The sequence below is a fragment of the Tiliqua scincoides genome, chromosome 2 (genome assembly GCF_035046505.1).
Source record: "Tiliqua scincoides isolate rTilSci1 chromosome 2, rTilSci1.hap2, whole genome shotgun sequence".
In the NCBI taxonomy this organism is placed as follows: Eukaryota; Metazoa; Chordata; class Lepidosauria; order Squamata; family Scincidae; genus Tiliqua; species Tiliqua scincoides.
In genome coordinates this window covers 126,751,223-126,767,755 of record NC_089822.1, presented here as the reverse complement: position 1 = coordinate 126,767,755, position 16,533 = coordinate 126,751,223, and the positions used below count along the sequence as shown (strand labels likewise).

At 43.6% G+C, this 16,533-nt stretch overlaps 1 protein-coding gene and 1 pseudogene across 1 annotated transcript in view; one reads left to right on the top strand and one right to left on the bottom strand.

Moving 5' to 3' along the window:
- ITGB7 (integrin subunit beta 7) overlaps positions 1-16,533 on the bottom strand; it is a 31,571-nt gene that overhangs the window by 9,935 nt on the left and 5,103 nt on the right. The window contains exons 2-7 of the mRNA XM_066613296.1: positions 9,130-9,211; positions 7,688-7,761; positions 3,402-3,603; positions 2,481-2,651; positions 693-934; positions 26-184 (exon numbers count right to left, since the gene is read on the bottom strand). Of these exons, the coding sequence (XP_066469393.1) occupies positions 26-184; positions 693-934; positions 2,481-2,651; positions 3,402-3,603; positions 7,688-7,761; positions 9,130-9,208 (927 nt within the window). The 5' untranslated portion in view covers positions 9,209-9,211. The remainder of the gene's footprint in view (positions 1-25; positions 185-692; positions 935-2,480; positions 2,652-3,401; positions 3,604-7,687; positions 7,762-9,129; positions 9,212-16,533) is intronic.
- On the top strand, positions 9,320-9,439 carry LOC136642873 (5S ribosomal RNA; annotated as a pseudogene).

Here is a 16,533-nt window from a genome sequence, read left to right as displayed (position 1 = left end):
TGCATATTTCAACAGAGAGACGTACATAGAGGTGGCTTTCACTGTAGAAACCATTGGCATCCAAGTGGCAGCGCCCATCATTTGGCATATAGATCCCACCTAGCTTCCCATCCCCTGCCATGTGGAAGCTGCCATCAGAAGTGAAAACCAAGAGCCTCGTCACATTGCGCCAGCCAATCTGTTCCTGGAAAAAGAGAGGAAATTGCACAGCAGTCATCGGAAGGACCTATGCCCAAGCATTTTAAGTGAAAAGCACGTGAGCCAGCCTCCCTGCATAGCTGACACAGTGCGTGCGTATTGTGTGTTCAGGTATCTGGACACAACCACAGAATGTGAGAGAACGTAGCATCCTCAGGACAGATTCAGATAGCCTGTTAACAGAGCCAAAATATATGTTTGCACAAGTTAAAAATCCACACTGCATTTGCAAATTTCAAAATTTGAGATTTTGCTGCCAACGTTTGCCCTCAGGATCCAACGTGTCAGGAGTATCAACTCACTAAAAATGGTTTTTTTGCATGACCAAATTTGATCTCTAATCCCTAAACACATGGCCACTGTCAGATACAGTGATGTGTTGGCAACTGCCTGTCTGTCACTGTCAGGTACTTAGTAAGTTTGCATGCCAGCTGTCAAAGATTGCTGATCCTATGCACACATTCCAGTCATTCACTTCCCCTCCCAGCTCTCACCTTGCAAAGGGCTGCTTGCATGATCGCATCAAAGCCTCCCTCAGCCGTGTCCAGATTCCCAGAAATGCGCTGCTGGCTGACTCTGCTCTCAAACTCACTGGCATTGTTGGTGAGTGCCAGGACATGCTGATAGCTGAATGCTGGATGACACACCCCATTGGAGTCTAAGCAGGGGTTCTGCCACTTGGAAGGCGAGGTGCTCACATATGGCAACACTGTCTTATCCACAAAGGAGCCAAACCCTGCAAGACAGAGATCCAAAGCCAATTATGAAGGTGTGGCCATAGCTCAGTGACAGAGCACCCAAGCCCAGTCCAGTCCAGTCCAAGCTGAAGCAGCACCCACATTCCTTTCCTTGTGAAGCAGTGAAAAAGTGAAGCAGCACCACTTTTCTTGTCGCACATGTCACTCTACACATACCCTGTCCTTCCCCTTCACTTCCTCCACCTCACCTGTTGTTTCTTCAAAACTGGCTTGAGTGGGAAGGCTCCTGCACCTAGGCAGGCAGCAACGGCGGAGGTGGGAAACAGATTGTAGCAACCCAAGTCAAAATTACTGCACTAGAAGAGGAGGACAGCCCTAACCCTTTCCCTTCTTGTTTGCTCTCCAAGGATCAAAGGAGAGGAGGATAGGGCAGCGGACAGGCACAGGGTGTGAGGCATCCTCACCAGTTTATCACACACACACCCCAGCCAACTGCTTGAAATGCCAGAACAGTCTGGAATGCACCTGCTTTGCCTTCAAAAGGTGCCTGATTCAACACCTAGTATCTCTAGCTCAGACCAGGAAGGACACCCAAGTCTGAAATGTAGGAGCTACAGTTAGTCACTGCAGACAAACCGAGCTAAAATCTAGATGGACCAAAGCTCTGACTCAGTAGAAGGCAGTTTCATAAGTGCAGCCAATTCCTTTGGTCATTGGTGTGCCTGAAATTGGCAAACCTCTTTTTCTGGCAAAATACTGTAGCAGATTCAGACTCCTTCCTCAAAGACTCTTGCATAGCTGCAGGAAGGATGGGAGGAGGTGCCCTACAAAGATTTCAAATCCCTTCCTGGAATTTTCAGCTTTTAATTAAAACAAAAAACAAGGAGACATGAATGAGTAATAAATACGACCATCTAAGAACACAATCCAACCAAAGATACATATTCCAAGTGCTCAGGTTTATGTGCTCACCCATGAAATCAATGACTCAGAAGTGTTTGGCATGATTGTGCCTAGTCCTTAGCCCTTTTCACTACAAACATGGAAGGAAAAATGTGATGGTCACATTCTAGCCAAGTACTGTGTCAGAGAGAAGCAACAGGGCTTCTGTCTTTCAGCCACCTGGCCAAGAAGTTCACAAGAACTGAGGCAACTGACTGGCACTTGGCATTTAACTAGAAATGTAATTAACTTTCCATATCATTAATCTTATTTAATAACATTTAAATACCTCTAGTTTTAGACATATGTATTTGTATCAAACTTCTGCAATGCAGCTGCCTGCCTGTTTGTTTTTTCTTTTTATTAAATAGCATGTAATGGGCAGGGCAGGAGGAGAGACAGGTAGCTAAAGAGCAACCATGACAGAGTGGCCTTAACCTTTTGCTCCTGCTGCAGTCCCAGTTTGGACTGGGCCACCACCCAGGCTATTTAAGAAAAAAAAAATAAGGAAAACAGCCACATAGCACATGCTTCAAGTAATGTGTACTTTGCATTCAGATTGTCACTGTGTCAACATGCGTATCCTCTGCCCCTTTGGGTTCTCACATCCACCATGACATTTCTGGCTATGGGTCTGCATACCAATCTTCACAGAGTTAGTGTTATCACGCAGGGCTGCCAGCAAGTCACTTCCCAGCCGCTTGATGTTCTCAAGGTCATCTTTCATAGAGTAAGACAGGTCCATAAGATAGTACAGATCCACAGGATAGCCTTCAGCCCGTTTGAAGTAAACTGTGAAATTCTGCTCCTCCCCTGTGAGCAAAGAACAATTATTATTATTAACAGTATTTATATACCGCTTTTCAACTAAAAGTTCACAAAGCGGTTTACAGAGAAAAATCAAATAGCTAAATGGCTCCCTGTCCCAAAAGGGCTCACAATCTAAAAAGATGCAAATGAATACCAGCAGACAGCCACTAGAACAGACAGTGCTGGGGTGAAGTGGGCCAGTTACTCTCCCCCTGCTAAAAAAAGGAGCACCCACTTGAAAAAGTGCCTCTTACCCAATTAGCAGAACAAGAAATGAATATGTCATTGGTCTAGGTGGGAGAAAGGCCGCCCAGAGAGCTATCAAACTATTGTGGATTCATCCATCTGCCAATCTAGTAAACAGTTACATAAACTCAGATTGGTCCATGGTTTGGACACATTATAGGGACAGAAGGGATGCATGTTGATCCAAACATGACCTAGTCAATTCCTAGGGCTGGTGTATCATATCTACATACTATCCAAGTTGACTGAGGACAATAAATACAAACGAGAGAGAGAGAGTTTTGTGAATCCACCAGTATTTCTGACATACAGATGGTTCCTGTTGAGGAGAGGTTATCAAGAAAATCAGCTCAAAGCAGATTATTTTAAAAAATGCTGATATTTGATATCACTTTGAGATGGGATTGCAAGTGATAGTTCTAGAGAGGAAGACAATGCTTCTACCTACACCACCCTTGCCCAGCAGCTAGCTCCCAGCCACTCAAGGGGGCTCCTTGAAGTACACACCTGGCCGAAGCTGGAGAGCAATTTTTTGGGGTGCCAACTGAGTGATGGTCTGGTGCTGGGTGCTATTGCTCAAGGGCCTATCCTCCAGCACATGTAGTTTGCCATGGGGGTCCATGATCTCACTGGGGAGGCATCCACGATGCTCCAGCTCCTGCCGAGGGGCACAGCGATCTGCATCTGACCCATCTGCTTGCACAAAATCCTAGGGAAGAAAAGGAAGAGGGGAGTTCCTAACACCATCTCAGCGAACACACACATGTGCACCCATCATCTTCTCTTTGCTTGTACAAATTTATGTTACCCAGCATCCTTGTCCCTATATGGGCAGGCCCAGAGGAAACATGGTAGTTGAAACTGGCTTTGAGAACTTTTTAATTACAAAAGTATATTTATTATTGTTATTAATTGGGATACTGGAAGCCTCCATCCATAACTTGTCTGCTTAAAAGGGGCAATCCTACCTTACCAAGTGGCACATTTATTGATTTGTATTTATTTTGAAATGTTATCTACCACCTTTTGATTGATTAACAGAATTACAGGATGCTGAAATCATGAACAACCTTAACACAATAAAACCAATCCAAATGACAAAAATAAAACATAAAATAGAAAGCTCCGCCATATACAAAAAACACAGGACAGGTTGGCAGCTGAACTCACCAAGAGTTTAAACATCTGCCATAAAATTATGGTCTTTGGCAACTGGAATGGGCAGTGCTTGCCAGGTCTCCCATGCCAGAAAGTTCTACCATCTCAGTAGCACTAAAGAAAAGGCCTTCATGTGTCATGGCTAAATGCACCTTGGAACACACAGAAGGGCCTGGTATCTAACCCAGAATTCAGTATCCTGAGAACATCAGTTTTCATTTAAAAAGAAACAAGTTTCTTGCTCTTGTGGTTTTGCAGAGAAGCTTGGAAGGTAAGGGGACTGTTGAAACTGCAGACGGCAGAGGTAGGATAAAAAGAAATTTCAATGGCCAGGAACTGGGGTTCCTGTACTGCATAGCTCCTTATTTGCCACACCCCAGCCAAAGCAGGCACAATTATGCCACAAAAGCAAACGTATATTCATGTACTGTATTTGATATGCAAAAGTACTGAATACACAAACTTGTGATGGTTTCTGAATCCCTTGAGGGGAAGATGCAAGAAATCCCCAGTGTGCAAGTTTCTCTTTCATGTGCCACTAGAGAAACTCCCTCTTTTCCCCACAATAGCCAACACCCTTTCCAACTTTCCCCGCCCACTGAATTGCAAACAGAAAAAGAAAAAAAAAGCAGCCTCCCTCCTGACAGTTGAGCTGCAGTGGTTTCCTGTCTCTCTAGATGAAAAACTACCGCTCCGGTCACATTTGGCTGAAGTCTACTTGTTAAGAGTCCACTACTGCATCCAGAAAGATGATCTAGGAAAGCTTCCTCTTCCCCTGGGCAATTTTTAAAGGCAATTTTTATCCCACTTTTTCCCTCAAAAAGAAGGTGCCCATGGTAGAAATAAAGAATACAATACAATAAAATCCAAAACACCATAAAATCTAAATAAATAGTTGCCACAATATATAAGTTCAATGTTTTCCCACAAGACAGTGTACTAAACACACTGCAGGGCCCAGGTTGTTAGAAAACATGAAATAGGAGAACCATATCATCAGATAACGACTAATTTGATAATTGTTTGAAACAGTTTAAAAATCTTTTGAAATTTTGCCAGTGGAAGGAGGAAGCAGACAGATAGGACTTGTTCTCAAGTTATGTTGATGGCATGGGAGCTGAAGCTATTCCTGGAGAGTTTTTTTGTCACCATGTCATTAAACCCAGGAGGCCCTGTTAAAATCTCCAAGATTATTTCAATAAACAGTTACCTGGCAATCAATTCAAATTCCTGGAGAACTGGTAACTCCAACTGTTAAGGTAGGACAGGAAGCCCCTGGGCACAAGAGAGAAGCCAGCACTGTCTCCACCCAAAACTGGTGCTTTATCCAAGAGTTAGGAATTTCTCCATATTACCAGAAGAGTGCAAAAAGGAGCCCTGCTGGAACAGCTCTCACAGCAAAGACAACAGGAGGAGAAATTCTGGGTGGGAGAATTCTGGACTATCCGTATACTACTTCAGAAGGCTGCAGGCAGGAACTCATTGTAGCCCTTTCCCTGCTGAACTAATTTCCCATATGCAAGGAGGGCAATTTTCTACCATTTCATTCTGCATGACGTGTAGAACATCTCTCAGGGCCTGACGTTATGGGAGACTGTCCATATCACTTGACCAAGCTGCTCTTCTTCAGTAATAGTTTGCGAAACAAACACACAAGGATTGCACCTCTGCAACTTTCTGCTCCCCTGTACATGACAGGCAATTAACTGGACCAGGAGAAGGAAATGTTACCCATGAAAATATCACACCACAGGTTTTGTTTGCAAAACGTTTCCGGGCAGTCGGAGGTGAGGGGAAGAATGCTGGTTAGAAGCAGCAAGACGTTGCCCATTCTCATGTAGCTGGGTGCTCTGTGAGTTTGTAGTCAACAGGTTTCCTCATAAAATGATGGGTGGGTATAGAAAAGGTCTTGGAGACTCAGGGAAGGGGGTGGTTGTCATACAACCACTTATTTAAAGTGCGCATGTTTGCATTTACACACAATTTTTTTTCCCTTTTGAATTCAGTTGCTACAGGAGAATTTACAGTAAGAGAGGCAACACAATACTATACACATATGTGATTCATAAAATTAAACACCAGCCTCAATTCAAGCATCCGGGTAGGATGTGGTGAGCAGCTCTCCCCTGTGGCTAGGATGGCACCTGGGAGGCTTTCCTGCCACAGCAGCTATACTTCTCCCTGTGGGACAATGAGGGTTATTTTTCTTTTTACACAGAGTGCACTGCTGGGAGCGGAGACCCAGTGCTATAGTTCTTGGGAGGGTAGGAAACAGAAGAACCACTGGCTGACACAGAGCATTAGGATCGCGGTTTCCTGAGGGAATGTGGGGTTGTTTCCCAAGTGGTGCTTGCCCAGCCTGCCATTTCAGGCAATCAAGATGCCAGCTGAGAGATATTATTAGAGCTTCATCAAGCATCACTGCCTTTTCAGCAGACAGGAACTGGTAGCCCTTGTGATACTAGTCAGAAAGCTTATTTTATTCCTGTTGGGTCAGGCGGCTTATTAGTTCTCAGTGATTACCATAAGTGAGCTGGTACAGTCAGGTACAGAACTCTGGCACAAGCAATAATCTTTAAACATTTCCCAGAAAGTCTGAAACCATGTTTTCTTTTAGAAAGACATGCCAGAAAGACACATGTAGGAGCCCTGGTTCCTTGTGTGTTTCTATATGTACACAAGCTGCAATTGCTCACATGACATGTCATAAATACCAGCAGAGGGGGTAGGACTGAGGGTCAGGAAAACCAAGAAGTAGGAAAGTTCCCATTTCCTTTCCAGAATGTTAAGACATTTAAATTCACCAGTGCTCTCTTCAAGTCCCATCATCCATTCCTATCACAGTTCAGTGAGGTACGATATTCTCTGATTGGAAAGCTCCTGTGTCACAGGGACCCAAGCACCCTCGAAGCCTAGGCTGCAGTGGCCTCAACTTTCCACAGTGGTGGGAGCAGGCAGCTGACAATACAGACTTTTGGTGACTCAGAGTGTGCCCTTTTCACACAGTTTGAAAGTCTATGTGTGAAACTGCAGTTGAAAGGCAAAGGGTGACTGAGAGGCCAGCCAGTAGCTGTGGATGCTGTTGCCTTCGAGGAAGCTCTCTGGTTTTGCCAAGGGCACATGTGCCTGGCTCACAGAATATGCTCTGAATGGGGTCCAATAACATTCAAACATGCAATCACATTCAAATTGCCTTCAACCACCAAGGCAATGAAATGTAAGCTGCAGTGCATCATAAGCATGGAAGTGGTATGAAAACATAAAGGTTCCCATAGAGCTAAGAGGCTCCAGATGACTCAGGCAAGGAAGTCAAGCCTCACGCTACAATCTCTCATGGTTTCAAAGCCCCTTTCAGTTGTCTGGAGAGTAGAGTGCCGCTAAACACATAAGGAATGCTTTTCCATCAATAGTAAGGAACAAAAGTCAGATCCACATATAAGGAATTTCAAGTCCCAACCACTCCCTCCCTGACCTAAAAAGATCTGAATTAAGCTCTGGGTGTAGGTCCTAGGCCAAAATCTTTTGAGATCCCAAATGAGATTGTTTATTAGATTTTTACTGCCTTTCCAAAAGAGCTCAATGTTAGAATCAGGATGGTCAAAAACTGATCAGGAAAAGAAGTCCATAATACTCACCAATTGCTTGCACCAGGCACAGCTGGGGTGGGACTGAATGCACTCCTGACAGGAGGGCTGAGGCTGACATGAACCTGCAAAGGAAACATACATGGGCATTATTTGTATACTACTGATCCTTTGCCCTCACTTAGATGCTTGGTCTTCTCTCTCCTGCTTCTTCTTCCAAATCCCAATTCTCTTCTTTCCTGAGCAAATTATCCTCTCTCTCTCTCTTTCCACAGCTTACCAAGACTTCAGGGAAACCACTACTATAATTATCTCTTAGGTGCAATTAGTTTGCTCACAGTGGCACCCTAAAGGAACCTTCCAGAGGTAAGACAAAAGCAAGGGTGGCTCTACCAAAAGGTTGGGGTCCTACCACAAGCCACAGTCTCAGATGACCAAATGGGATACAATCCATGCAGATACCTGTATGCTTTCACTCTATGGGGCAAATAGCAGCTTTGGGAAAAGGGAAGACAATTCAGATCAGGAAGACAGCACTGTGGGAAAGAGATAAAATATTTCTCTTCCAGCAGCGGGGGGGGGGGCACTATTGCCCCATGACTGTTCTTAACAGAGAGAGCTTTTCAGAGAGCAACCAAATAGATTAGTGGTCTGGGGCACCTCCTTTATGAGGAAAGGCTACAGTATTAGGGGTTCTTCAGTCTGGAAAGAAGGCATTGGAGGGACACACACACATGATTGAGACATAAAATTATGCATGAAATGGATAGAGTGGATAAAGGGAAATTATTTTCCCTCTTCCACAACATCAGAACTTGGGAGCATCCACTAAAATTGAGTGGCAGGAGAGTTAGGACAAAAGGAAATATTTCTTTATCCAGCAAGTAATCTGTGGGACTCCTTGTCACAGGATGTGGTGATGGCATCTGGCCTAGATGCCTTTAAAAAGGGATTGGACAGATTTATGAAGGAGAAGTCCTTCACAGGTTATAAGCCATGATTACTATATGCAACTTCTAGGTTTTAGAGGTAACCTATCTGGGAATGCCAGATGCAAGGGAGTGGCAATGGAAGTCCCTAACTGCACATCTTGCTCTCTAGTTCGGCCTTCTGGGTACCCTGGAATGACGAAAAGTTTGGGGGGAGAGTCCTTGAACTTCATTTCTAGGGAGAGTCTAGCAAAATGACTACACACGCATATTATATGTAAGGTCTCTAGAAGTCTCAGGAACACAGGACCCTGATTATTATTAATGATTTATTTATTACTATTATTATTAATACATGAAATATGATTTCTTTCTAGAGCTTATTCTGTCATGATAGATCGTCATTTTAAAAACTGGGTCCCAGTGCTAAAAAGTTTGGGAAGCACTGACCTAAGCCAAAACAGATATTCTTGAGCACTGTATTCTTGAATGTAGAGTTCAGTGCTTAGTCTACACTCTGAAGCTCCCTCCCCTGCATTCTCTCACACTTATTCTCTACCTTACCTATATCTGATGCATTTCCTCCACAAACCATTGCTAGGAGCAGAAGCCACAGTCTTGCAGTCCACCTAGTGGGCAACATGGCCTGGAAAACAAAGGGGGGGAGAACAGTTAGAGCAACCGGGGAGTACATTATCAAGGTGAAGAGTGATTCTCCTGCTTTCTTGGCTAATGTCTATGCCCAAAGATATTTTCATTCAGCAACTGTTACCCTGCACATGCCCAGTCTTGTCTGATCTCGGAAGCTAAGCAGGGTCAGGCCTGGTTAGTACTTGGATGGGAGACCGCCTGGGAATACCAGGTGCTGTAGGCTTATACCATAGTCTTTCGAGACTGAAGGTTGCCAACCAACCAAAGGTATTTTCACAAGTGAGGCTTAAAATAGTTAATGGAAAGAATATACTGGCCAGAACATGCATTCAATTCTAAAATTGCTATCCTCTGCATTATAACCCATGTGTGTAACATTTGCACATGGCACACCCACTCCAGGGCTCATAGGCTAATCTGATTTTGAGTGTCATGTGAAAACAGTCAGCGCAACAAGGTACATTACCATGGAAAAGCCCAATAACGGAAGTCTTTCCTCAGCCCCTGCTCCTACCTTGCCCACAGTAGCGCCTCAGGCACACAGACTGTCTGACATGCACAGGTTTGACTATGATGCTCTGCAAGCGTGATGATGTTCCACAATATGTCCCTTTGCAGGGTTATTTTGAGATAATAACTGAATTTCTGTAGAAATGGTTGCAGTTGTAATATGAGTAAAAATATGTCTTTGAAACAAGAAGTGAGCTGTGTACGTGACTGAGTCACTTTGGGCCTCGGTTACGCGTTAAAGGCTGAAAATATCACAAAAGCCTCTTTCACAATTTTACTCAAAGGTGAAAGTTTAAAAGTTAAAAAGCCCTACCTAAATATTTCTAGCCCATTCAGTGTTCATGGAGCGTGTGCCACGTTTTATTTCTAAAGAGAGGAACCAGAGCAAAACCTTGCCTCAAAGTTACAGCCTCTGCCCTGACTGCTGACCAAAGACATCGGCGAACAGATGATAGAGATTCAGCAGGAAGGGCTCTGTGCTCTGCACACACTCAGGGCTAACCTCTTCTGGATTGTTACCATTCCACGTTCCAGATCTGAGCTCTGACACTAGAAGCTGTTGCTGGGATTGACTCCACTGTTCCGTAGGCTATGCTCCATTCCAAATTAAGCCCCAGATATCTGGAGAAACGCAGCAATGTTACAAGAACCATTCTGTCAACACAGCTCCTCCCATCCTTCAGAACAGGGCCAGCGCAAAAAAAGAAGCAAAGTCGACACCCATCCCACCTATGCAAATGCCCTAGAGAGGGAACACCACTGCCTACACTTTTAGAAATGCATAAGGGCAGCTTATTTCTTTGTCTTAGTTATACCCTGCCTTTCCTTCTGAGGAAGTCAAAATGGTATACACAAGGTCCTAGGAGGCCTCCCATCCAGGCACTCACCAGACCCAGTCCAGCTTAATTCCATCAAGGTCACTGTACTATGCCTTTACAGACCATACACTTCAAAACTCTCTGGATGGGCAACGTCCCTTTTCCAGGGAATATGACTGAGAACCTCCTGATCTCTACTGGCTGCCTGGAGTACAGAGATAAAGGGAAGATAGTAAGGTGATAGACATCTGTACAGGATGGCATGTGCTTCTCTGAATCTGGTCAAACTGCATCCACACTAGAGCCCTTTGAACTGCTTTTCCATAATTAGCTGAATGTTGAATTAAAATCGGCTCCATACTCCACGCAGCATTTAACGTTGCAGCATTTCACCCAGAACTGTCCTCCAAGACCTTCTGCAATCTTTACTCACAAGTAAAGGTCCTTTCCAATGGTAATTAAAAATTTTCTTTTGCAGGTTTTTTACCTGGAAGTGAGTTAGGGAGACAGGGCTGTAGGAAATGTTGATTTGTGTGTGTGTGGGTGTTCAGGGAGGAGGATGTCATAGAAAACAAACAAGGACAGTTAGTTCCTCTTTACTTTATCTTTCTCTTACACAGGATGCATTGTGCTATTGCATGGCTGTGAAATTACTTAAATTACAAACAAAAAACACAAGATATTATGCGCTGCTACGATATTCAGCATATAAGATAAAGGGCCGGCCGTGTGTTGATTTTAACTCCTCTAAGGTAGCAAAAACCCCTAAAGAAGAGCCTCACCCAACTCACCTTGCTTATAAACAAACAAGGTTAACAAGTTGCATCGATTTCCGTTACATCAACCCCTTTGTAGGGGCGCTTTTTGTCTGAGGTTGATGAATGGTTACAGGCTGCAGCACAGTCAGCCTGCTGTAGCTGCAGAAACAAAAGCAAAGGGTGCACAGAAGGTGCTTTCAAAGAGGTGTGACCGTTTGTTTTCCTCCAGGGGTCCAGAAGACATACAACTGTTGTCATTGCTTTGGTGTACACGCTAGCTTGGTTTGTTCGCCACCATTTCAGGTCAAATAGGTTCTGCAAGTTTTTGAAGGACTATAAAACCTGCAAAACTTATCTGACCATCTATAACGGCTAAAAAAATAATGCATACACACTCACAGGAACAATAAGTTCTTTTATACCACTTTCAGTTCCTTTAAAAACAGTTGTCTCTCTCCTCAACTGGAGGCAACCAACTAGCAAATTTCATATTCTCTCTATATTCAATAGATAAGCAGTTATTTTTCCCACTAGTTAAGAACATAAGAACATAAGAACAGCCCCACTGGATCAGGCCATAGGCCCATCTAGTCCAGCTTCCTGTATCTCACAGCGGCCCACCAAATGCCCCAGGGAGCACACCAGATAACAAGAGACCTCATCCTGGTGCCCTCCCTTGCATCTGGCATTCTGACATAACCCATTTCTAAGATCAGGAGGTTGCACATACACATCATGGCTTGTACCCTGTAATGGATTGTTCCTCCAGAAACTTGTCCAATCCCCTTTTAAAGGCGTCCAGGCTAGACGCCATCACCACATCCTGTGGCAAGGAGTTCCACAGAGCGACCACACGCTGAGTAAATAAATATTTTCTTTTGTCTGTCCTAACCCGCCCAACACTCAATTTTAGTGGATGTCCCCTGGTTCTGGTATTATGTGAGAGTGTAAAGAGCATCTCCCTATCCACTCTGTCCATCCCCTGCATAATTTTGTATGTCTCAATCATGTCCCCCCTCAGGCATCTCTAGTTCATCTGCATGTGCAACACTACTACCCATTATTCATGAACATCCACATTCTGTTTGGACAAATTCCTTGGGGTTTCATTTTTATGTCCTGGTAAAATTAAAATCTTGGTGTCTTGCCTTTAATGTCCATTACATAAGAGAAGTGAAGAAATTTTAGGGGATTATTTGAGATTATGGGGATGGAGAAGGTCAGGGAGAGAACCAGAATCAACACATACAGAATGATTTGAGAGAAGGAAGTAAAATCCAGAAGGAAATAAAATCTGGTACCATCCAGAGAAAGAAAAACCAGTTCACAAGAGCTTGTTCATGACAATGTCTGAAAGATCCAGGAATGACTTGCATCTCTGAATGGGCTATCACAGATTAATACCCCAGACAAAATATTCATGTCACCACAAATGTAATGCTTTTCAGGCAAGGCAGCTTTCAAATGGTAGTTATGAAGTGCAAAACAACTGTGATGTGCATGCATGCATGAACCAAACTGAACTCCCATCGAAACAAGTGGCATTATTAGAGTATACCACTGAACACTTAGCTATGCATACAAATTATCTCTGGATTCTACTGTAATAACCTAAGTAGATAACATGGAAGGCATCAAATCACAATTTTATCAGCATTTTGGGATTATGGACTTGCTGTTATCAGCTCAAAAGTCACTTGAAGAAATTTAACAGATAAACCACCATCACCATCCTGATCTTGTGGCAACTCAAAGATGAAGTGATTTATTGTGGCATAAGCTTTTGTGGGGTAGACACTACCTCAGCAGATGAAGTGTTAACATGAGAAGGTTAGGGGAGGGCTGCAGTCTTTAAATTCATTGGTTAGATAATTGTTATTAAAAATATGCTAATACGTTAAACAAAGAACCCTTGATGAAGCAGGCCATTCTTTATAAAATAGATATTTAAAATAATTTTACTTATAAGTGCATGCATCATCCTAAAATAGATGGAGTGGAAAATAAAATATCTTTATAAAATAGATATTTCAAATAATTTTACTTATAAGTGCATGCATCATCCTAAAATAGATGGAGTGGAAAATAAAATACATCCCCTTTGCCCTCAAACATGAGAAAATGCCTCTTCCAAGATGGTTGCCATTTAAACGCAGAGGGATTTCTTCCCCATTGTTAACAAAATACCAGTTTTCTTGCAAATGCATGCAATGCTAATCCAATTGATTAAATTTAATTTGATGGATTTCTTTAAGCCAGTGTTTCTTCAAAAGGCTACTATGTATATTTTTAACAATGATTGTAAATGGGACTTACTCCTGGGTAAGTGTGGGCAGGATTGCAGCCTAGGATAGTTAAAGCTTTTCCTGCTTGTCACTTCCAATCATGACATCACTTCTGGTGGGTCCTGACAGATTCTCATTCTGAAAAGTGGGTCCCAGTGCAAAAAGTTGGAGAACCACTGCTTTAAACTCTTATTTAAAAAAAAAATGAGAATAGGGATGTAAAGAGAGGGACCAAAAGGCAATGAAATACAAAGGGTACCATCAATGACCTTTGTATGCAAAATTCATCACTCATGCAAGTTCAGTACAAGGAACATGCACATTAGGCAGGATGCTTCCATCTGAGTAATGGAATTAAGAACTTTCATGGTCTGTATTTACCAGAAGATCAGTACTGAATGATATGTAACAGTATGTAATATCAGAAAGACAACAAGGCATATTTTTACCTTTAAAAGGCTATATAGGTTAGAACTTGAATATCCCAAGAATTGCCTCTTCCCATAGGAACTTGCTTGAGCATCTACATCTACTTAAATACTACTGAAACAAACTCATGAGGTCCCTATCAGGGTGTACGTGCCACCCACTGATAAGGTCATGGTTTCCACAGATTTGGGGGTTGCCTATGTACACACAAGTGGGTAAATCAAAAGGAGAAAAAACAGGGAAAACAAAACATAATTCAATGCAGAGTGAGCATGCTCAGTGTCCCCCAGGAGCCATGAAACTCTTGTGGTATCAGTTGGTGGGCAACAAGTAGAGACAGCACTCACTAGTTCTTTCTTATTTAAAATAGCACATGGTTTGTGACTGGGAAGGGAACTTTGGTGGAATGAGTCTTAACCCTTCAACTCCCTGCTGTGGTTGTACTCTGTTTGGCCCCTCCCTGATGAACCCATCAGACCATACTATATATTTTGCATAACAGCCAGTTTGGCCCTAATAATATTCTGGAAGTGGGCGTTAAAGTCAAAGGGATGCGTCAGGTCCAACTTTTGACAATTCACTCCTGAGGCCCAGCCCTGTTTCTTCCTGCCAGCAGGAGTATAGCTGCAGGTGGGCATGCGAGACAGGCTCTTGCCCATTGCGGTGCCTAGACCCTGGAACACCCTCCCAAAGGAGGTCTGTCTGGACCCATTGCTGCTCACTTTTCAGCAAGCATTCAATTTCTGTTTCTGATGCGTTTTGGAAGGTGCTATTTTTAAATTAAGACCTAACTGTAAAAACAAAAACAAAAAATCAATGAATAGTGGGTTGCTTGTAAAATAACTGCAATGTTAATTTAAAACATTTAATTTGTATTTTTTTTAATTGTGTTCTCTTCAGAACTTTTATAAGTCACCTTGAGAATCAATGATTGAAAGGCATGATACAAATGCTAGTAAAATATACACACATCAAAGAAAAATGGTTGGAAAGATGATCTCCAGAATGTTCAGAGTTCGTAAGCATTACACCTTTGGAGGTGGCGATGTTCTGTAGCAAAAAGAACCTTGATTTGGAATGTTAAGGATTATATGCAATATAATTGCTTTGAACCAAGTGCCAAAACTATAATAACTGTATTGTAAGTTGATTCGAAAAGGGAGGATTTCCTAATGTACTGCGCTCTACAAGTCAGATCTGTCTTGCATACCGCCATCTTTAATGGCACTGCCATGTGATGCCCAGCTGTCTTTGTCTCATGGCTGAGCCCCCTCTAGAAATACCCTAGACCAGTGATCTTCAGCGTTTTTCATTTTATGGCACACTGACAATGCGCTAAAATGATCAGGGCATACCATCAATTATTTACAACTGACAAGACACACCATGCTGCCGGTGGGAGGCTCACATCCCCCGCAGGTTCTACTAAGACCCTCACCCCAACTCCCACAGCAAACCTGCAGACCATTCACGGCATACCAATGTGCCACTACACAGTGGTTGAAAAAATCGCTGTACCAGAATGTCCAACCAGATACTTCCAGGGAGCTGATAACCAGTTACCAAAGCAACAGCCTTCTTGATGTGCCTGCCTGCAGTGGTGTCCATGGCATACTGCCTCTGAAAAGGGAGTGGCCATGTAGCCATTGTGGCCAAACGCTGTTGATGGACTCCATGGTGTGCAATGTACTTAACATGGAAACTTTCATGCCCCCTACAGCAGGACTGTCCAAACCCCGGTCCAGGAGCTGGATCTGGGGTTTGGACAAACCCATCAAACTGGTGGGCAGACCTTACCATTCCACTAGGTTGACACATGTATTCCACCAAGATCAGGGGACAGGGACACTCTGGGTAGTCGCGTCTGCCCAGATGTCCATAAGAACATAAGAACAGCCCCACTAGATCAGGCCATAGGCCCATCTAGTCCAGCTTCCTGTATCTCACAGCGGCCCACCAAATGCCCCAGGGAGCACACCAGATAACAAGAGACCTCATCCTGGTGCCCTCCCTTGCATCTGGCATTCTTTCTAAAATCAGCAGGTTGCGCATACACATCATGGCTTGTACCCCATAATGGATTGTTCCTCCAGAAACTTGTCCAATCCCCTTTTAAAGGCGTCTAGGCTAGACGCCATCACCACATCCTGTGGCAAGGAGTTCCACAGACTGACCACACGCTGAGTAAAGAAATATTTTCTTTTGTCTGTCCTAACCCGCCCAACACTCAATTTTAGTGGATGTCCCCTGGTTCTGGTATTATGTGAGAGTGTAAAGAGCATCTCCCTATCCACTCTGTCCATCCCCTGCATAATTTTGTATGTCTCAATCATGTCCCCCCTCAGGCGTCTCTTTTCTAGGCTGAAGAGGCCCAAACGCCGTAGCCTTTCCTCATAAGTCCTGTTGTGCAGCCTTCTGAGATGCCGGGCAACAGATGCAACTGCCCAGAGCATCCCTGACCCCAAATCTAGGAAAAATGCACATGGCAACCAGGCAGAATGGTAAGATGCAGTCTGA